General features: G+C 30.4%; 1 protein-coding gene across 3 annotated transcripts in view; it reads left to right on the top strand.

Moving 5' to 3' along the window:
• The window catches only part of LOC115876817 (solute carrier family 12 member 6), a 62639-nt gene that overhangs the window by 14508 nt on the left and 24204 nt on the right, over positions 1 to 23927 (top strand). Inside the window, exon 1 of one of the 3 annotated variants that reach the window (XM_030892785.1) lies at positions 11445 to 11678. The exons of the other annotated variants lie outside the window; for them this stretch is intronic. Coding sequence (XP_030748645.1) covers positions 11540 to 11678 — 139 coding nt within the window. The 5' untranslated portion in view covers positions 11445 to 11539. Of the gene's footprint in view, positions 1 to 11444; positions 11679 to 23927 lie in introns of those variants that run through there. 3 annotated transcript variants of the gene reach the window in all.

Below are 23927 nucleotides of genomic sequence, written 5' to 3'. Positions count from 1 at the left end.
ATTAATATCCATATTACCCTCGTGCATGATAATAACGTTTCAACATTAATTCTATATTTTAGAACAGGGTTGGCATGCTCTAAATCAAATGATGTAAATCAAGTTATTTTTTTATTTTAATCATATGATTTAAAATTTCAAAAAAATCAACTTTTTTAAAACTTTATAATAAATAGAAAAATAACTGTAAAAGGTATAAAAATGTGTCATAGAAAACTATATAAAATATTTCTATAAAGGTGCGTTCACACCGGCTGTGCCGCTCATTTTTGCGCCGCGTAAGTTATTTTTTTAACATATACTTTTGTGCGCGCTAAAATAAATACACTTCAAATGTACATGTTAAAAAAATGTTTTGCGCGGCGCAGCCGGTATGAACGCACCTTAACAGATATACCCTATTCATTAAAAAAAAAACAAATAAAATGTTACATTTGCTATTGTAACGGTTAGATGCTTTGTTTAAATCGAAAAATAATTGTAAATGTTATAAAACTATAATATATCTATTGATCAATTAAAATGTTAGACCGATTTTTGAAGTAATGTCGTGTGAATCCATTAGACCTCTAAACGGCGGGGATTTACTTTGAAATTTATGTACAAGTGATAAAAATCCGCTGTTCGAATACATTTCATTCGCAAACTCTACTACAGAACTAGGTTCTTCTGATGTTAGACTATATCTTCATTCCCGAGAATCTATAATCATGTGCTGTTTTATATCTTTGTTGAAATAGCTGTATGTTGATCAAGATAATTTCTGTCTTCTCCAATTTATCTTTTAGTTGTTTCCAAATTTCTACCGACATTTCGATCTGCAGTAAGTACTTTGATATGATAATACTAATTTCATTCTCGACTTAAGACTATTTCCGAACAATAGTGTATTGTTTTACTAGGAGTAAAAATTATAGTTTTTTTGACGAGGCTGTCCGTTTGACGGACCAGCGTAAAGCTAGTCCGAAGTTACAGGGAGGCACAAAAAGTACTTTTTTACTCCGAATAGAACATACTTTTTTTTCGTTACAAATAATTTTTTAATCAATTTCAAACGTTTCAAATAATATCTTGTAAGTAATTATATATTGAGCAACAATTTGTACACTCGTTGAATTTGACACTTAATATCAGTTTAATAACATATTTTTGTACTTTTGTGCTTAGGCGTAAAAGTGCTTTACTTTTATGCCTAGTTTGCCCGACTTTTTTGCGGAATATGTTTATGACAGATGTGGAAAAATGACACGCGCCATAGAATTGTTAATGTTAAAAAAATCGGGCGGAGTTACGATGATATAGCCATTTAGGATAGGACTTTAATTGGAAATAAATTGTAATTATTTGGAAATTATAGATAAATAATGTTTTCTATTAAAATAAAAAAAAAACTGATTTGAATAATTTTTTTTTAAATCATGATTTTTCCAACCCTGTTTCAAAACATGTAAAAAAGCTTTTATTTACGTCGAATGTAAAACTATTCTATTTTTAAACAAATGGAAAACTGTTTTTCATTATACCAATTAATTTCCCGACGAATACTTAAAAAAACGTCAAACAAACTGTATGTTAATACGAAACACGGAAAGCAAAAGTGAGGCCCAGGTTTGGATCGATTTAAAGCAGTAGTATTGGCACGGTATGTCAAGTTTATGATGAATTGTTGCCACTTATATTACCTCCATATATAAATCGAAAGAGGTTGCTTGATAAATGGCTAAAAAATTATCCTTTGACTAGATAAAAAATGCGGGTTAAGCTTTTGCAGCACCACATAAATCGTCTGCGAAATCAACCTTCGATGACGTTCAGAATATTTGCGCAATTTTTTAGCTAATCCACCCGGGTTCGTTATATATTACTAATTATCTGATTTTTCATTTGAAAAGTATGAGTAACAAAGTTGATATTTTATGTAATTGTTATGTCATAAGATCACATGATAAGTGAAACATAAAAAAAACATATGATGCGAACTTTATCTGTGACACTCTAGACTATTATCTAGACAAGTGTATAGGACTGTATTTATACACACATCCCTTAGAAGAATCAATATTGATTTATATGGAGTTATTTATTTAAATGTCCTAAAATAAAGGTTCAGGGTAGTTTTAGGGTCTCTATGGCAACGGTTACATACTACAACTTAGATTTTTTTTTCTCATTTAGAGATCTAAAAATAGAAGAAAATCATCTTTTTTATTGCAAGCAGAGTTAATGCTTATTATAGACGATAAAACCAAATGTTATCTCTGTACCAGGTAAATAATGGGTAAATAAAAATAAAGTTTATGACTATTATTATTATTATTAATCCAGATCAAAAAAAATTCCGTAGAAATGTCCATAAATATACTATATAATCGAAAACGTACATAACTTTTTGAATTTACCTTAGATTTTATAAGGTTTGTGTTCAAGAGCTACTGAGATATTTCTCTTTTTGGACCCAGTAGCTCTTAGCGCTTTATAAATAAAAATATACAGGGTGAGTCTTAAATAAGTGCAAATATTTTCAGGGCTGGCAGATCGCTATAAAAGAAACATATTTTCTCTTTACCGTTTTTTAAATAAGTCCAAAATAACCCAGTTATTTTACTTAGAAAATTTCAAAAAAAATGTTTGCTTGAATTTTGAGAACCACTGGATTTTTTTTCTTGTAAATTTTACCTACTACCTATGTTGTCATATTATCAAGAAATTATGGTTTTTAACTAAAAACGAAAAAAAAAATTCAAAATTTTTTTTTTTGGAAAATTTGGAATATAATTTTCCAAAAAAAAAAAATTTTGCAAAAAAAAGTCATAATCGTGTTTCTGGGGTCGAAATATGCTACCGCTAAAAATATAGGCACTTATTTAAGGCCCCGTATAAGTATTTGGTAGTACAGTTCAACACCAGAAACGAGCCCATGTTTTTTTTGCAAAACAAAATACTTAAAAAAATAATTGGATTAAAATAGGTATTATTTTCTAAAATATTTAATTAAGTAACTCGATTATTTTCAATTTACTTTAAAAATGATTTAGATAGAGAATATGTTTTTGTCTGGACTAGGTACCATCCTTTAAAATAACTTGAACTTATTTAGAAGACATAGTGTATATTGCCTTTAAAAGCTACAGCGTTCTGATGAAGATTATATAAAAATAAAGTGAATATACGAAAAATTGAAATGTTTTTAAGGGCATCTATGCATTTACATTTAAGTTTACCCTCTTCTGATATTATCTATTACAACAGGAAGCGAGGCAACATCCTCAGTTTGCTAGCACAGTAATTCACTTTGCTAGCTAAAATATAACCGGCATGCACTTTAGCTATTTTAAGTCTATGAAAGCGAGTAGAATTTAAGCGTCTTAGAGATTTCAAAAATAAACCAAAAATGGATCTAGAACACTCACATTTTGTATTTAATGTGATATAATTTGTTTTAAACGAATGAAGGTGATACTTTGTAAAATGTATCTGTGTCACGAAAATAATTTAAAAATATAAATATAGCAAAATAAAAACACTAAATCACCACAATACACCAAAACACTTTTACTTTTACACTGGACGCGCGTTTCGCTAACCATGTTAGCATCATCAGCAGATGATTATAAACTAAAGTGCAATCTACAAGTTGAGCGTTTATATACTCGCTCAGTGGGCCCCGAGTGGGCGTGGCAAAATCTAGCCAACCGAGTCAGAGCCAACTGAGCGAACAGTTAGATTTCCGCCACTAGAGTAGTAGGAACAAAGAACTTGAAGGAATTGGACCGTTGACTCTGTTCATACTATCTTTACATTTATTAATTCTGATGCTTTCATATACATCTAATTGCCTGTAATTTGAGACTTGTTTAATTAATTTTAAATTATTAATATCTATACAATGTTCATTATCAACAATATGTTCGGCAACGCAAGATTTATCCGGTCTACCATATCTTATCTGAGCTAAATGTTCTTTAAATCTAGTTAATATTGATCTTCTAGTTTGCCCAACATATTTCTGATTACAATCTTTAGAAGAAATTTCATAAATACCCGACCTTTCTAGTGGAGGTGTTTTATCTTTTGGATTACCTAATAATTGTTGTAATTTATTATTAGCACTATACACAAGTTTATAATTGACATTCTTAAAAATTCCTTTTAGACCACGGATAACTCTCTATCAAACGGTATCGAAAAATATTTAGACGTATCTTTCTCCACTTGAAAAGTCGAATTTTCAGAAATCATTAACCTATACCTACGTTTTCTAATTAATTTATCAACTAGTGAAGGAGAATATCCATTACACTCAGCTACATTCCTAATGTAATCTCTTTCTATTTCATATCTTTCGTTGGAAAGTGGGAAACTAAGTAATCTATGGACTAAGAAATTTAAACTAGCCATTTTATGTTCAACACTATGATGTGATTCATTAGGAATGTATCTGCGTGTGGTAGTATTTTTCGTATAGATATCAAATTCCAGGCAATTATTAGTATTTCTAATAACTAATACATCTAGAAATGGTAATCTGTCGTTGTTCTCAATTTCATGCGTAAATTTAATGGAATGAAAACGATTATTTAACTTATAAATAAAATTATCTATGGTGTCTGAATGTGTGTCAAAAACAGCAAAAATATCATCGACATACCTAAACCATACTCTTGGAAAATACTCAAACTGATTCTTAGCCTCCACTTCAAACCTGCTCATGAATAAATTAGCCAAAAATGGAGACAATGGATTACCCATTGCTGTACCTTCCCGCTGTTCAAAAAAGTTGTTATTAAATTGAAAACAATTTTGTTTAGTTTATAATTATCTGCCAGTTTTTAATCATCTGCTGATGATGCTAACATGGTTAGCGAAACGCGCGTCCAGTGTAAAAGTAAAAGTGTTTTGGTGTATTGTGGTGATTTAGTGTTTTTATTTTGCTGTGTAACACCAAAGGTTCCAACCCTCAACTATAAATATACTCTTTATACAGGGTGTCCCAGAAATAACTAAGCCAGAAGTATTTTAAGGGATGGTAGATCTGGCCAAGCATAATTTCTCTTTGCCATTTTTAAAATAAATTGGCAATAACCGAGTTATTTAACTTTAAAATTTAAAAAAAATAATGCCAACATTTTGAGAGCCGCCGGCAGAAATCGATAATCAGCCGCAAATACCAAGCAATTACCTGGATCTCACCTTGTTCGACGCCCAGTGTTGACACATCGACTAGAAAGATTTAAAAACGACTTGGAAAATTCAGATTAAAAGTAAAAAACTTACACAACATAATACCTGAATTATTTAGATTTTTTTGAGAATTTAAACTCATCTGTTTTTCTATCTCACACTCTTGTATTTGTGAATAAACACCAAAATAATTGATATTTCTATTTGAACAATAAAATAATTTTTACAGGCTTACCTTACATTTGCCTATTTTTTCAGTTTTTTCAGAGGTTTATTGTTTTTGAGTAAAATCTCAAATGAAATGGATAACCTAAAAATTCCATCAGCTGATCTGGTTAAATGTATGCCAAACGTTGACTATTTACATATCTAATAGAGGGCGCTAATTCTGAACTGTTGAAAAGCTGCTAGATTGTTCATTATTTAGTTTCATTATTTCAGTTTACTAAACTTATCTACGTGGCAACATTGCGTACCCTCGAAGCACTAGAATATACAAATTTCCGGAATCTGAACAAGCGGCACTCAAAATTTTTTCATTATTTAACCTAACTTAACCTACCAGTTAAAATACTTATTTCTGGGACGACCTGTATACCATGTAGTAAAAAGTGTATAGTTTTTATCTTAAAAATATATGTGTTTCGAAATATCGCAAGTAATAATCGATTAGAGTTTATGATGTTTTTTACTATTTCAACGGTTTTAAAAATAAGTCGGAAGGTACGTCATGAGATCATCCAGATTAAAATCACCCTTTGTAAATCTTTTAAACCAATAAATTCAAGTAATACTATTCTTGCCGAGAATAGCACACACATATTGATTCTGAAGCCGTCGTTGCATTTTTTCATTTCGTGATTTCGGAGGAAATGCATAAGGAAAAATAAATTCTATTGCCAGTAAAAAATTAATCCCACATTTATTTTTTTTTCTTAATTAATAATTTTATTAATTACTGTTATATGCCTCTTGGTAGATCTGGACAAAAAAATATTTTAATTATACAGTAAACCTATTTTTAAAGTAAATTAAAAATAACCAGGTTATTTGACTATTTAAAAAAATAATGCCACATGAACAAGAAGCTGACCTAACACATTTTACTTGATTGAAATTACAAGAGAGTATGCAATAATGGTCGGTATTATTAATATTATATTAAATTCTTTCGATAGTATTTCATAAAGCCCTTTCAGCCGTAAATAGAATACTAATCAAGAAATAATTGTGAACTCTGAATGTAGGTGTAGAATAAAATTTAATATATTGTTTATTAAACTTTCATGCGGAATAATATTGAATATACTGTAAGGGCAATGCAATAAAATTTTATTAACTATAAAAATTTAATATAGACTAAAATATTTAAATAATTATTGCTTGGATAATAGAGAAACACATATTCAATAGATTTTTTACAGAAATTTATTTAAATATTTTTGATGTTTTTATTTAGTTTTAATTTATACAGAGTGAGCCTTAAATAAATGCAAATATTTTCAAGGCTGGTAGATCTCGATAATAGAAACATATTTTCTCTTTACCGTTTTTAAAATAAGTCCAAAATCACTGAAATATTTCACTTCGAAAATTTGGAAAAAAAAACTTTCGCTTAAATTTTGAGAACCACTGGATCTTTTCTGGGTTTTCATTCTTGTAAATTTAATCTACTACCTATGTTGCCATATTATGAAGGTATTATCTTTTTAACCTAAACATTAAAAATATCACCGAAAAATTCGAAATTTTCAAAAAAAAATTCTCGCGAAAAGAACCTCATTGGGGTGTTTCTGGGATCGAAATATACTACTCCTAAAAATATTTGCACTTTCAATCAGTTGTTCTACTGAAATTAACTTTATTGAATTCATTTATATAATTTTATTATTCTTTCAGCAATTGTAAACAAGTGTAAATATCGGTATGTATTCAAAAATAAGTACAGTGTATATTTCTAGAAATATTAATAATTTCACTGATACAATTAAAATTAATTTTAAGTATGGTACTAAAAAGTTTTTGGAAATTTCCCTTTTTTTGCACCAATTACATCTATTTACACCCTGTATTTCTGTCTAAACTAAAGTACAGAACGATATTTTCCAAGCAATCCAAATCAAAATTAAAAACGAATTATTAATTGTCATGAATCGTTCGGAATTCCATTTTAAGATTCGTTTAAAATAGATTAATTCTAAATTAAACAAACAAAAAAAAAAGTAATGGCTGTGCTTATTCGAACGTTGATAATTCATTAGTAGAGACAGGCTCGTTTGTTGAACAGACAGCAAGGATTTTAGCAATCAATTAAAAAAAATCGATCTCTCAATTAAGATATCGCCGATTTGCATCGCTGTATCTATGGGCTTAACGTCATTCTAGATTAACTTAATTGAAATCACCCTTTACATTACCCTTAATCAATTAGACATAAGTCAAATTGTTATTTGAGTTAGTGTTTGTAGGTGTAACGGTTAACTGAAATTTTTCTATTGTAAACAGAGATGGGAATTAGTTTAATTATTAGAAATGGAAATACAGGACTTCCTCTTTTTATGCGGCATACGACACCAGTAACTTGTTTAACGCGGTTCACCCCATTAGGGTAGATAAGGAAACTTTCTCCGCCATCTTGGAATTTAGAGTGATGTAATAATTTTATTTTTTGTATTCCTCTTAGCAAACCCTTTCATTTGATACCCATATCATTGAAGTAGAAAACATAATAAAACTATACAAACTATTAAAAACAAAAACTACCCTTAAAGTAAAGGTTGCATGACGATGAAGCTATTGCCATTCCATACCTTTTGCTCCTCTGAATCTAACTCCGCGTCAACCAACCTGATAGCCCTATCAGTTCATGATTTATTCATGAAAGTTAATAAAATTAAAAACTACCCCTAAGATAAGGGTTGTATAAAGATTAAGTTACTGTCGTTCGATGGCTTTTGCCCCTTTAAATTTAACGCCGCCTCAATCAAGTCGATGGCACTATCCCTTCTCGAATTATTATCAAAAAATATTAACAAACAAAAACTACCCCTAATATAAGGGCTGCAAGGGGATGAAAACTATCACTCGATGTCTCTTGCGCCCCCATATCCAACGCGCCCTCGACCAGCCCGATAGCGCCATCCGTTCCTGAGATATCCTTAAAAAACTAATTATTATCCATAAGTGACAGTTAAATTTCATACATGATTTTCATCAATGATGTAGCAATCATTGATGAAAAATCGTCATCATAGAAAATCATGAATAGGTATAGTAAAGTTGTAGTAAAGTTAAACTTTCTGCATTGCTTTTATAGTAACCCACATTTCATTCAAAAAATCACCCCAGTGGAAACGCATCAATATTATTTAAGTCTTATTATCTTAATATAATTATTTAGTATGGGGATGCATTAGATTATCTTACATTATTCTAAATATCTGCCTTATTTAAGGGGTTAGAACGTTTTGAGGTTCTTGGTATGTTCTGTACATATCTGTACACTATTTTCGATGAATAATAATTAATATTTATGTTTAGTTTGTTTATAATATTAATAATAATAACAATAAAGTCGCATGAGGACGTCTAAAAATTGGGCGATTTTTTACTTTTTCATAAGTTATCTGCCTTATTTAAGGGGTTAGAAAGTTTTGAAGCTCATGGTATATTGTACATATATTTGTAGACTATTTTCTATTTGGTACGAAATTTTGCCTTTCTGAACTCTTCAATAATTCTAAATAATTTAGCTAATTGCTCATTACTTTTTATTTTATTTAATTAAGAACAAAAACAATAATTAATAAACCACTCTCCGTTCCAGACAAAAGAAATTTCCCATTATAAAATTCCATTTGTATATTTTAATTGAGTTAATTAATGAGTCAAACCCAGAGATTGTCGAGGAAACGTTGAAACGTTCGTGTAGGTAAACCATTTCTTTGATCAAAACCCTTGAAATTATTTATCTAAGAGAATTGTTTTTTCGGAAAAAATTCGTTAAACGAATTGAAGGAAAAAAATGTATTCTTTGGGCACAGGAAAAAGGACGACGTCTGAAATTCCCCTGTTTTCTTTTATTTTCCAGAAAATTGCTTATGAAATAAGGCAGCTCATATATTATTTTCATACTGTTGTATTCCCATTATTAATATTCAAGCTAAGAGAAAAATGTATACGTTTATTTTTATTTAATTTTTATGTGGCAAAAAAGACACAGAAACCTTTCACTCAAAGAAAAGCATAATAAAATAAATGTCCTTGCTTGACACATGTTATCTCACTCTTATCTAACATTACATGCATCGCAAAAATATTTACATGACTATATTTTTTTTTAAATTATAAAATTATTTATTACATCAACTTCTCTGAATCATACAACCAATACTACCTTTGAACCTATATAATCCCTTAAAGTCAGAGATAAATCCCTATGACAATAAATTATTTTTTATTGTATTTTAAAGTTATTTCGTCTATAAGTTTGAAATTTATAGCTATAGATATGACTAGACGAAGGTTTGTGACGTCATTATCACCGGGATGCTGATAATCATCTCACTGATTATGTTTAATAATAAGGCCATGGGTAAATTCCTTTATTGGGGAAGATATTAAAGTAGAAACTCCGCTGCTCAAGAATAAATTAATGTCTTTCTCGTCATAGGAATATTAAACAACGATTTTTTTGCCAAAAATAGAATGCCGTTAGGATTTGACATGTTATTGTAAAGATAATTTGATTGGAGTCATGAGGATGTTGATATTTAGTAAAACGAACATGTGAATTGGACTATAATATTTTTTTTATTTCGATGATGATGTTTATGTAAAAGGACTTAAAATGAAAAATAATGAAAATGAAGCAATAAACATATGGTTATTAGGTAGTAAAACTAAAATGTATTCTGAATTTTGAAGACTTTATCATGTTACAACTGTTTTATCTACATTTAGATAAAAGCATAGTTAGTTACTGTAAGAATAAAGTTCTTAATGATGACAGTATATAAAATTGAAAACGCTGATGGTTACTGAGCTGATCGCTTTTAATGAGTATTTAATTTTCGGTTCAAATACTATCCTATCCCTGTTCCTGCTTTGGTTTTGGAAGTATCAGTATACCAAGTTATGGTCTTTTCCTGCTAAGCAAACGTTTCTCTCTTCCAAAAAGGATTGGAAGCTTAGATTGCTCAATACTACAGTGAGGTGTTTCTCAAAGTTGTACATTCTTGGTATGTCATCTACTGGGAGTTGGAGGATTAGAATTTTCCTTTTGACGGTGTTCCAAGCCCCTGAGCATTGGGAGAACAATTCAGCAAACAAAAGTCAGAGAACAATTCTCCCAATACTGTTTCCATCAATGATCTTCCATCATTGGCATATCTATGACAATGTGCAGTGGTGGTAGGTCTAGAATGACCTCCATTGCTGCTGTTAGGCATGTTTTCATTGCTCTTGTGACGCAGATGCAGCCAGTCCCTGCACTTTGCACAGGTTTTGCCTCGTTGATGATGGTCCAATTTCTAAAATAGTCAGTCATCCATTTGGGAAGATTTCTTGAGATTGTATGTGGTGAGAAAGATATGGTAATGAAGCAATTAGGGAGATATAATTAAGCGTTAACTGTATTCTCAGTGTTACGGCGGTTTATCTCCATGTAAATAAAACAATGCAAGTTAAAGATAATGGAGTCTTTGAACGTGTTTGTTATCAAAATAATAAATAAAATTATGGAATTTGTGGTGCTGGTCCTACCGAAAGTCATCAAATTGAAGCTTCTCTATTATAAAATTGGGAAGGCTTCTTGTTGATGATTGGATGAGGTGATGAAGTTATAGTGCTGAAGCAATCTTAATGTATTAAAAGAATTCGGAAGACTTTGATATTAATCTTTGTAACAATAAAGTTGTTAATGATGATAACTATGTCGTTAAAGATAATGGAGCCTTTGGAGGTCCTTGTTATGAAAATTTGGGATTTGTATTCATAGTTTGGGCGAAAAATTGATAAACGGATTATCGCGGATGCTGGTCCGACTTGTAAACTGGAAAGTCATCAGATTGGGAGACGGTGTTAGTAAAATGGGCGTGTGGATTGGGCCCTGCGTGGGGTTAATGGGAATTTTGGGCTCCCGGGATCCGTTGTTCCGCGTGCGGGGTTGATCCTGGCGACAAGCGGATTCGAAAACTGTGCCTTAGGTCGGAGGCTGCGCCGCACTCTCACGGCATCTCATCTCCACGGCATCCCCCACAGCCGCCAGTCTGTATTCCGCGCGCCGCGGGATTGTTGGTCCAGCCAGGGCGATCAAAAACATCGCTCGGAATCCCTAACCTCCTTCTTCCGGTGCCGGATGTCCAGCGGCAACGAGAGCCAGCGCCCGGAGGCTGCCAGTCCCAGTCCCTGCAACGGACAAGAGGACAAGCAGCCCGTGGTCGACGGACATTGCTCCCCGGCCAAGGACCTCACTCCATGCCCCACAGTTCCAAAAGGTACCCTTCTAGAGCATGTTTTAACAGTAGGACCCCACTCTCACTTTTCAGAAACAATCTCGCATCCCAGTCTCTGTTTCCTCTCGTTTACCAAAATCCCTCTTTCATTCCGCTCGTAGTTTTTTTATGTTCATAATTTACGATTGTCCGATACGCATTTCTTCGTCAAAACTTTCTAAACAACTTCAAAACAAACTCGTAAATTTTCCTGAAACTCAAAAACATAGACAGGAAATACATAAACAAAATAACCACGCGCCTGGAAACAATAAACAAACAACAAGGGGAAAATAGCGCGTTCGGGGATGTTTGGTGAATTTTCTTTTAAAATACGAATTTGGTGGTAAAGTTTTTGCTCCTTCCGCCCTCTGTTATCATTTCAGGGCGACTTATCTGGAACAAAATGCAGACTTCACATTTGGGCTATCGATTCAGTCTAGCCTTACGCTCTGTCGTACACCCCACCCTTTAGTAGGCATTTTAGGGTTTGTATCAGCTAACCCAGATTCTTGTCTGTGGCCTTACGACGTTGCCGCATTCATTAATATTTAATTTAATATGGAGACTCTCTAATTGACGACGACGTATTTTAACCACTCGTATAATTACGTGCGAGATTGACGGCGCTATAAATAAATCAGCCCTTTCGTCAAGCGGGGGGATTTTTTCTGACGTCTGGCAGCGATGTCGCACGGCTTTCTGAATTGTTCAGTCTTAAAATCGTTTTCACATATCGATTCGGTGTACTGGGACTCTTAACGAGAGTAGAACGAGATTTGACGAATCCTTCTCAAGGGTTTTGTTTTTTTCGGTCGGCCTTTCGCTTCTTTTTTTGTTAAAAATAGGTTTTGATTTTTTTTTGGATAAAAAAATTGAAATATCGTACAATTCATATTTAGTTAATATTGTCATTAAGTAGTCTTACATATTACAATTTTCTTTACATTTTATATCGCAAAAAAATCAAAAACATCAATCCGTGAGGTTTCGGAACTATATATTTCTTTGCAGAAGTTATTATGTTTTTTTCATATCTTATATTCTTTCATTTACTTAAGAAAATTTAATTTTTTTAATTGTTTTCGTCGAAAATATCAATTTCATCCAAAGAAAAAGTTTTATCTAAATATCAATCTTCTGCGCATCATAAAAAAGTGTTAGCGCAGATCTCTAAAACTTAGGTAGTAGTACTAGACTAACGCAACAACGTTATTTCTTTGCAAAATTTGTTATATTTTTCGTTATATTTTGTTCATTTAAATGCTCATCAAAACTTCATTTAAGAGGTGGAGAAAATAAAAAGTGATCGTCCAACCTCCACTTCAAGGCTACCTCAACCTTGTTACAACAATTATTATTATCATTAAGTAGTCTTAAATTATTCAGTTTTAAAAAAAATATATTTGCGGAAATTATTTACATATTACAATTTTCTTTACATTTTATATTGCTTCGTATTCTTTAAGAATCCTACTGAAATTATTTTAACTCAAAAAACATGAATCCTTATAAAGTAAAATTTTTCGAGCAGATCTCTAAAACTTTACTGAAAATCAGGTTTCGGGACAATATATTTATTTCCAGAAGTTATTTCGTTTTTCTTTATGTTATATTCATATCATTTACTTAAGAAAATTTACTAAAATTAATTGTTTTCGTCGAAAGTATCAATTTCATCTAAAGAAAAAGCTTTATCTAAACATGTATAAACCTCAATCTTCTGCGCATCATAAAAAAACGTTAGCGCAGATCTCTAAAACTTATGGTAGTGTTAGTAGTAGACTATCGCAACAATGTTATTTCTTTGCAAAATTTATTATACATATATTTCTTTATAAAAAAGCTTCATTTTATTCAAATGATTTACCAAAGTTAGATTTTTTAAGAGTTTTCTCGAGGTGTTCATATATTTTAAACGTCTGCGCATCAAGAAAGAGTGTTGGCGCATATCTTTAAAGCTTCATGGATAGTTGTAGGCTTTGGGTGTAATATAGTTCTGTACAGAAATTATTGGTAATCTTCATGTTCTATATTCATAATCTTTAACAAAGTAATTCTTCCAAAAGTGTTCATATACTGAACCTTCTGTGCATTAGCAAAAAGTGTCAGCGCAGATCTCCAAAGCTTAAATGAAGAAAGAGAAACAGTAATTATAAAAGCAGAAATATTAAAGTAATCATTTATATGAAAATATATGCTTATTTTGGTTGGATCATCAAGTTATAACATTAAATTTGGGACGGCCCGTTTATAAACGTTAAAGCCTACCTTTTATGAAACGAAAAATACGCTACATTTATTTTGATAAATCAAAAATGATTTTCTGAAATTAATTAACAAAAGGAAACGGACAGGCTGGCCGAATCAAAACCAAAAACGTCAAAATACATTAGAAAGGTATTATGTAATTATGCTTTTAGATTTGGAAAATCCTCTGTGAAAGGATTTATTAGGACGGAAAATGAACAGTTAGGCTGCTGGCTTTCGGAGGCGTATATTTTTCGCAGAAATTGTTATTTCATAAGCCCGCAGGTAACGTTTTTTTTCCAGCCCTTTGTACTGTTTTATTACGAAAAATATTCAGCCGCATATTTGATTCACCTGGGCGAAAATTTAAACATAAGGTCTTTTTTTTTCGAAAAAAATAAATCTGCGAGTTTCGTTAAAGAGTTTGTTATAAAAAAAGAAATGTTAGGCGATTCGACGGTGTGGAAGAATAACATACAGATCTGGAAAAATAAAAAGGAGGAATTTTTCGATTCAAACCGAGACGTGAATGTAAATTTGCGTGATCTCTAAATCCTTTAAGGTGGTAGTAGACTATCGCAACAATATATTTATTTGCAAAATTTATTATATTTTTTCTTGATGTCAAAGTTTTGTAATACTTAAATTTATTTAAATGATTTCCTAAAGTTATTTTTTTTAGTTAATTTATATTTTAAACTTCTGCGCATCGAGGAAGCGTGCTGGCGCATATCTTTAAAGCTTTATTGATAGTGATAGGTTTGGAGTGAAATATACTTCTTTGCAGAAATTATTATAGTCACCTATACATATTCTATATTGCCTTCATTTTCTTTAATAAATCATATATACTGAACCTTCTGCGCATGAGAAAAAGTGTTAGCGCAGATCTCCTTTAATGAAGAAAGAAAGAAAAATAGAACCTAGAAAAGCGGATGTATGATAGAAAGCGGATGTTTGTTATAAATAAAAAAAGAAATGTTACGAGAACCGACGGTCTGGAAGGATAACATACAGATCTGGAAAAATAAAAAGAGTAATTTTTCGAGTCAAACCGAGATGTGAATGTAAATTTGCGTGACTCTAGAACTTCCACCAACTCGGTTTTAACGAATTAAAATGTCAGAGGGAACAAAAGTTGTTTGTAGAAAAAATATTTTCTTATTCATTATGTTAAATAGCAAGGTAAATTTTACAAATGTTCCAACCCAAAATCCATACCATTAAAATTCATTTTCTTTTTTCCTCTGTTCTTACTGAAGCCATATAATCATGCTATGTTTACTTTAACAGGCTTTGAATAGATAATTTGTTGAAAAATACCGTGCTTGAATTTTTTTCGTGCCCTTAAAAATAATGACATTCTATAAAAATAAATTCTTATTCTTATTTTTAGTTTTCTGTTGAAAAGATGAAATGAAGTTGCCACAAAATATAAAGACTGTATTTTCAAAGGCTTTGTATAAAACATGTTACATATTTTTCTTCAAAGCCCTCTATGCCTTTTGCAACTGAAAATTTCAACGACAACAATCGATCGGCAACAAAAGTGGAGCAAAGTCAAAATCGAAATGGGAATTCAAGGTTGGCTTAATTTTATTTATTCACGGACATGCAGGACTAGAGCAAACTTTTTCTACACGCCGTCAAAACAATAAACTAATTGATGAAGCTGGGAAGTTGCTGTCGCGTTAGTTTTAAAGGTCACAAACAAATTTAACTTTGCGAATGAAAAAAAAACGGGGAAAAAGGAAAAATAGTACGTATCTCACCGATTTCAACGTATATCGTTTCGAATCTGCATGTGCAACAAAATTTTCTCTCTTAAAGCTCGCTAAATAATTCACGGAAGCGTTTTAGTATAGAGCGGTTGCTAAAAGAGAAATAAAATGAAAAGCTCTCGTGGGGATCGAGCTTTTTTCCAGAAATTATGTATTAAATTAATGACCCGAAAGGTTTTTGATGGCCCAAAGCAAAAAGGACTAATCCTGTCACATACACAAACTTATAAAAAAGGGAACTACTCACTCATAACTTTGTTTTATAACTACTAATAAAGTTTCAGGGCGGGCACAAAAAATAATCTTGATTTTCCATGATAATTCTAGGTTTTCCACGAAATTTTTTTTTGAGATTGTAAACTTCCTTTTATAACTAGTAATAAATACTCAGAGAGACCACAAAAAAATCCTAATTATTCTAATTTTCCAACTTAATTGTGAATTCTAGAATTTTTATATATTTTTTCATAATAAACACAAAAGAACTACTATTCATTCTAAAATTTCTTTTATAACTACTAATAAATTTTCAAAGTGACCATAAAAAAATTTTAATTGTCGATGGTAATTCTCAATTCTCCTAAAAAAAATAAGATTTTTCATTAGCACAAAAGGGTTTAAAAAAATTATAACTAGTAATAAAGTTTGAAAGTGGTCACAAAAAAATCTTAATTTTCCATGATAATTCTAAATTCTCCTGGAATACTGTCATATTTTTTCATGATTAACATAAAAGAACAAGAAACTACTCATTCTATAATTTCTTTTATAACTAGTAAAAAAGTTTGAAAGTGGTCACAAAATTTTTCTTAATTTCCCATGATAATTCTACGTTTTCTAATGATTTTGTCCATCTATAACTAGTAATAAAGTTTGAAAGTGGTCACAAAAAAATCTTAATTTTCCACGATAATTCTAAATTCTCCCGGAATATTGTCATATTTTTTCATGATTAACACAAAAGAACAAAAAACTACTCATTCTATAGTTTCTTTTATAACTAGTAAAAATGTTTAAAAGTGGTCACAAAATTTTTCTTAATTTCCCATGACAATAAATAATTCTACGTTTCAAACATTCCAATGTGTCAAACAAGGACGGAAGAGACAGAGAAGTCTAAAATTTCCGACCCCGGCAAGGCGCATTTGGATTGTTCTAATGGCCAGTGGGGCGTATCGTTTTTTGGAAGGAATTTAATTAGTAAAGTAAAAGTAGTTTTATGGCGATTTTGTCCAACTAGGGAAAAAATTGATTTTGTCCTAACTAGGGAAAAAATTTGAAAGTGGCCACAAAAATGTTCTTAATTTACCATGATAATTCTACATTTTCAGGCGATTTTGTCCAACTATAACTAGGTAAAAAAGTTTGAAAGTGGTCACAAAAATTTTCTTAATTGCCCATGATAATTCTACGTTTTCTAGTGATTTTGTCCATCTATAACTAGTAATAAAGTTTGAAAGTGGTCACAAAAAAATCTTAATTTTCCATGATAATTCTAAATTCTCCTGGAATAATGTCATATTCTTTCATGATTAACACAAAAGAACAAGAAACTACTCATTCTATAATTTCTTTTATAACTAGTAAAAATGTTTAAAAGTGGTCACAAAAATTTTCTTAATTTCCCATGATAATTGTACATTTTCAGGCGATTTTGTCCAACTATAACTAGGTAAAAAAGTTTGAAAGTGGTCACAAAAATTTTCTTAATTTCCCATGATAATTCTACGTTTTATGGCGATTTTGTCCAACTATAACTAGGGGAAAAATTTGAAAGTGGCCACAAAAATTTTCTTAATTTACCATGATAATTCTACATTTTCAGGCGATTTTGTCCAACTATAACTAGGTAAAAAAGTTGGAAAGTGGTCACAAAAATTTTCTTAATTTCCCATGATAATTCTACGTTTTCAGGCGATTTTGTCCAACTATAACTAGGTAAAAAAGTTGGAAAGTGGTCACAAAAATTTTCTTAATTTCCCATGATAATTCTACGTTTTCTAGTGATTTTGTCATATTATTACCACATAAAAAACTAACTACTCGCTTAAACTTTTTTATAACTAGTATATAAAAGTGGTTTTTTAAACAGTTTTTTTTAAATTAAACGAAAGTCACTTGTTTCAACGTGAAATAATTTTTCGTGAAAAACATTTTTTGTAGGCTTATTTGCCTCATAGCTCAGTTTCAGGATGGCTTTGGTAGTATTTGAATTTCGGAAAAAGTTCGCGAAGAAAATTAAAAATTACGAAAATGGCGATTTTAATCGGAAATTAATATGGCCTCGTCTGTTTAAGTGAAAATCAATTTCATCGGAATATTCATAAACGAAAACCACCCAGAATGGAAAAACAGGAAAATAGATGGGATATCTGCTGAGACACGCGAATTATAAACATTTTACGTTGAAACTTTAGATCCTGGATACGCTTTCGCAATAGTAAATGCGCAAACAATGTGTACAATACGTATCTTACCCCTACGAATATATAATTGTTTTATTGTAACCGCTGAAGAGCACTATACGAAATGTTTAATAGTGAATTATGTCGAGGGCTCTTTCCAGGACAGGTTTTAAGCATTTGAGCCCGAGAGAATTCTGAGATAAATGAGCTCTTAAGCACTCAGTATCAATGGAGCAATTAAATTCAAAGAAAATTGAAGAGAATCTTCATAAAAGGACTTATTTATGTTATTATTGTTTTTGAAAGAGCTAAGTTCATGTAAAATGTCGGTTTTATAAAATTGTTCTATTCCAGTAATATCTGCGTATTATACTAAATTAATACTCTGTGGCATACTTAAGGGTAGTCCTAAGTTTGTGTTAGGCTCTCTTGCAAGTTTCTCAGCTTCCTAAGACTTTTTAAAGACCATTTATCCCTTCAAAGGTATGTCTAAGTAGATTTTGATAGTGAGGCAAATTCTTGTCAAAGTAAACTTTTACTCCTTACTACCTTTACAATTTTTTATGTTAAAGCGACTTCAAAAGTCGTTACATCAAAGGATTACCCCTTACATAGCGATTCCTTAAATTCTTAATAAATTCTTCACAAAAGTAAAGGTATATTAATTTGGGGAATGTTAATTTAGTCAAGATTAATTAGTATAAAAGATAAATCTGATTTTCTTAAATACGAAATTTTCATTATTAAGAGTCTGGCATTACAACTTCATTAGTCTCAGCAAGCAATAAGAAATTCTAAAGAGGGCTTTGAAGGATGTGCTGGCGTTTATCCAGAAATGTGAGAATTCTGTTAGAAATATTAATATCCAACATAAAGGAAAGAATCACAAATAAAGCTTTTTCGACACTAAATGATCAAATATCTCGTATCAAGTCAGATATGGTCGGTATATGGACCAATTAAAATATTAGTCACTTTGTTGCCATTTTTATGCAGATTTTATATATCCCTAGGTGACAGTAAATAATAACGAAATATTCGCATTGCAGATATTTGATAAAAAAATGGAGTTTGATTTAAAAATGACAAAGTGTTATATTTTAGCCTTATTTTCTTATTTTTTTAGGAAACTGTATATAAATATGTCAACTTTAATTCGTAAACTCAGTTTATTATAAATTTTAATAATAAAATCAACTTGCCACAAACATTTTGCAATTTTTTCAATTAACGTTACTTTTTGATGTTATTCTTGGGAATGAATATTTTATTATGAATTCTTATTCTAGAATGGGAAAACATAACACAATATATTTGCAGCCTCATTGGCAGTATGAACCGATATGTACAGGGTGAGTCAACGATAGAGTAAAGTCCATTATTTCATTTGTTTCGAGGTTTACAAAAAAATATTAAATATAAAAGTTATAGAGATGGTTAAGATACACATTTTAAAATGATTATACAGTATACAGGGTGCTTCAAAAAAGTGTGACGAATATAACATATGTTTTTTTTAAATGCAACACCCTATTTTTTATTTTATTTTTAGATTCTGCGTAAAATTCCATAACTTTTTTATATATAATGTTATATACCTAAAATTAATGGTTTTTGTTATATTTAAATTTGTTGAAACAATTGATTCTAAAGTTGGACAACTAAAATTTGGTAGGAGAATTTTATAGAGATATAGAAAAAGACCTGTGTAAAGATATTTTAGTTAGATGTTACAGGGTGTTCAAAATATATTTAAGAATTTCAACTACTTAAAATTAAGGAATTTCAATTTTTTTAAATGGTACACCCTATATATTATCATTTTTTCTGATAGATTTTACCAAACTCTTCAACTTTTATTAAGAATGTCATATACCTATTTTTATTAGTTTGCGATTTATTCCAATTTTTTCTATTTTTACCCATATTTTTAATACAATTGCGCTATAACATCATAGTTGCCATGACAAAAAGTAATAATTATCACAATTTCATGTCTATTAAGCAAGTTAAGAACAAAATTTGAATTTTAGTTTAACTTGTAATAAGTATAAATAGTAGAGATAATAGTTACAGATTTTCTTGAAATGAATTAGTCAATGTGATTGATATACACGGACAAGCTTAGAAAACCACATTTTTTGGATCAGTACTATATATTATATAGTACCTACTTTGCTAACTACTATAAGGATAGATGAATATTATCTAGAAAACATCTTCAATGTGTAATGGGACGGTATAACCAGGTAATAAACCAGAATTACTACGAGAAAAAGAAACTGTATGTCGAAGAAAATTTATATATCAGTATAGTCTTCAGCAATTAGGTAATCTAGTATTACCCTAATCTGTGGCTATTCGCCCCGACGAAAAATCCCAAGTGTCATGTTTCATAATATAGAAATACACCAAGAAATTCACTACTGCGATTTAGTTTATTTGAGTAAAGTTAATTAATTTTAACTAATACCAGCAATTGTAACGTTATTTACTGATTATGAAGCTACTTGTTAAAGGTAAGTAGTAAATAGTTTTGTTTTGTCATGGCAACTATGATTTGATAGGGTAACTGTATTAAAAATATGGGTAAAAATAGAAAAAATGGGAATAAATCGCAAACTATTAAAAATAGGGATATGACATACTTAATAAAAGTTGAAGAGTTTTGTCAAATCTATCAGAAAAAATGATAATATATAGGGTGTCCCATTTAAAAAATTTGAGATTTTTTAATTTTAAGTAGTTGAAATTCAGAAATATATTTTGAACACCCTGTATCATTTAACTAAAATATCTTTATGTATATCTTTTTTTTCATCTCTATAAAACTCTGCTACCAATTTTTGGTACTCCAACTTCAGACACAATGGCACCACCGACAATCTTTTACCACACTGCAATTTAACATTTGTTTAAATAAATTGAAATATTACAAAAACTATTAATTTTAGGTATATAACATTATATACAAAAAAGTTAGGGAATTTTACGCCGAATCTAAAAATAAAATAAAAAATGGGGTGTTGCATTTAAAAAAACATATGTTATAGCCGCCACACTTTTTTGAAGCACCTTGTATACTCTATAATAATTTTAAAATGTGTATCTTAACCATCCCTATAACTTTTATATTAAACATTTTTTTGTAAACCTTGAAACAAATGAGATAATGGACTTTACTCTATCGTTGACTCACCCTGTACAGAGAGTTATACAGTCAGGGGAGGCAATATAAAGTATTAGAGTATTTTTTAAAAGATTTTTGTTTTTTTGTATGCTAGGTTATTACAGTTATTGTTTTTTAATATCCTTAGTTCTGTTGTGTTACTAATATTTATTAAAACCAAACCTGTATTGTTACTTTTTAACATTTTTTTAAATTTTAATATAGAGTTCTATAAAGGTTGATTCTCACTATACCTTCCGTTTCCATGCCATATCCATTCCATATCCGTTCCGTATTTTATATTGTATTGATGCTATACGTAAGCTTCCATTCCGTATCAGTTCCGTACTTTTTATTGTACAATTTATACCATTACGAAAGTTTTATTGAAAAAATTAGTATCTTTTGAAAAAGGTAATAGATTTAATTAAGAGGTGAAAGAATAAATAAATATCAGCAAAATGTTAACAGAGCTGGTATTTGACAACGCTATTTCCGATACGCTTCAATCCGTTCGCCAAAAAAATGTATGGAAGGAACGGAAGGGAAACGGCACGGATAGTGTGCACTGTCCTATTCATTTACATGATATAATATTTTATGTAAATGGAAGGGAAACGGAAGGTATAGTGAGAATCAACCTTAATGCAGTATCGATATCGGATATGGCACTACGACAATAGTCGCTAAAGCCATATAAAGCTAATGATAGTTGAAAACATTGTAAATTGTTGGTGGCAAGTTCATTTCACTCTTAAAAATTAACCAAGGCATGTGCTGACATGAGTCAAAAAATAAAATGCTCAGGAGACATGGTTCTGATCGAAAAATAATGTTTTAGGAAAAGTTTCTCACGAAATTACTGCACCAGGTGCTTTAAAGTTAAGGTAAAAAACAACCCTCCAATTAGCCCTGTATAATAAGTCAAATACTATAAAAGTTTATAAAAAACTGAGTTAATGAATTAAAGTTGATAGATTTAAACACAGTTTGCTAAAAAATTCATGAAAATAGGGCTAAAAATAAAAAAAATATTACACTTTAAACTTGACGAAAAATTTTTCCGTTGCGTTTTTTTGCATCCGAGTTTTGTTCACGATAAAAACCGAATATTTTTTATCAGTAATCAGTAATCGAGGAGATTATCGAGATATATTAAAAATTCGTTTATGAATTAGGGACTAAGGACTATTGTGAAAATCCTTACCTCAAAAACCAGATCAATGCGACTCTCGAGGCTTAAAAACGGTAAAAAATGTTTTTGTCTCCCGCATCGGCATTCCCTCCGTCGGTTAAGTGGATAGAAGTGTTACTCGCCGTTCCAGATAAAATACGAAGAGCCAGAAACCATCCACGATGCTGAAACTACAGAATTATTTAGGCCACTATTTCCTATTCCTTTTTCTTCCCTTCTTAGACCGTTCAGTCTCAAAGAAAATACCATATTTTCACCTGCATATTCGATGATTTCGAATATTTGCTTCAATCAAGCATTTTTTATTGATACGATAAAAAATTCGAACTTTTTCAAAAATAAATTTCCAGCGGAAATACCATTACAATTTAATTAGAATCATATTGATGTGCACAAACAAATTCTAATTGAATGAAAATTGTTTCGTTTTAACTGTGCAAATATAATTTTCGTGGCTATTATTAAAAATGCCTATACCGCCGAAAAAAAGCGCCCTAATTGATGACTTTCCGTTGGCATTTTTTATTCTGCGTGTTTGATTTAATTTTCCCTTTGTTCAATACTGAAATAGCTTCCAATAGTCCCTACAACTGAAGCGTTAAACACAGATCAATACCGCTACTGCCGGTTAAAGGTTGCTCGAAAATTCGTACAAGTTATTTAACGCAGCCTTTGGCAAAACAACGGTTTCGTTTGTAATTAATTGCCAACCGAAAAAAAATGTTTTTAATTTCCTTGAAGCTGGGACAGTGAAAAAAGTGGCTTTTTAAACCGTTTTTTTTTAATAAGAACCAACTACTACTCATTCTAAAATTTCTTTTTAACTACTAATAAAATTTCGAAGTGACCGTAGTTTTTTTTAATTGTCCATGATAATTCTGAATTCTTTTAAAAAAATCATATTTTTTTATCATTAACACAAAAGAACCAACTTTTACTACTACTCATTCTAAAATTTCTTTTCTAACTACTAATAAAGTTTCAAAGTGACCATAAACAAATCTTAATTGTCCATGATAATTCTGAATTTTCGTAAAAAATTTCATATTTTTCATCATTAACACAAAAGAGCCAACTACTACTTTTAACTACTAATTAAGTTTCGAAGTGACAGTAAAATTTTTTAATTGTCCATGATAATTCTGAATTCTCCTAAAAAAATCATATTTTTTATCATTAACACAAAAAAACCAACTACTACTACTCATTCTAAAAGTTATTTTATAACTAGTAATAAGGTTTCAAAGTGACCGTAAACAAATCTTAATTGTCCATGATAATTCTGAATTTTCGTAAAAAATTTCATATTTTTCATCATTAACACAAAAGAGCCAACTACTACTTTTAACTACTAATTAAGTTTCGAAGTGACAGTAAAAATTTTTAATTGTCCATGATAATTCTGAAATCTCCTAAAAAATCATATTTTTTTATCATTAACACAAAAAACCA

Source organism: Sitophilus oryzae, unplaced genomic scaffold (genome assembly GCF_002938485.1).
Source record: "Sitophilus oryzae breed Bouriz unplaced genomic scaffold, Soryzae_2.0 scaffold_1440_pilon_pilon, whole genome shotgun sequence".
Taxonomy (NCBI): domain Eukaryota; kingdom Metazoa; phylum Arthropoda; class Insecta; order Coleoptera; family Curculionidae; genus Sitophilus; species Sitophilus oryzae.
The sequence above is the reverse complement of the archived record's forward strand: the minus strand, read 5'-3'. Positions and strand labels throughout refer to the sequence as shown.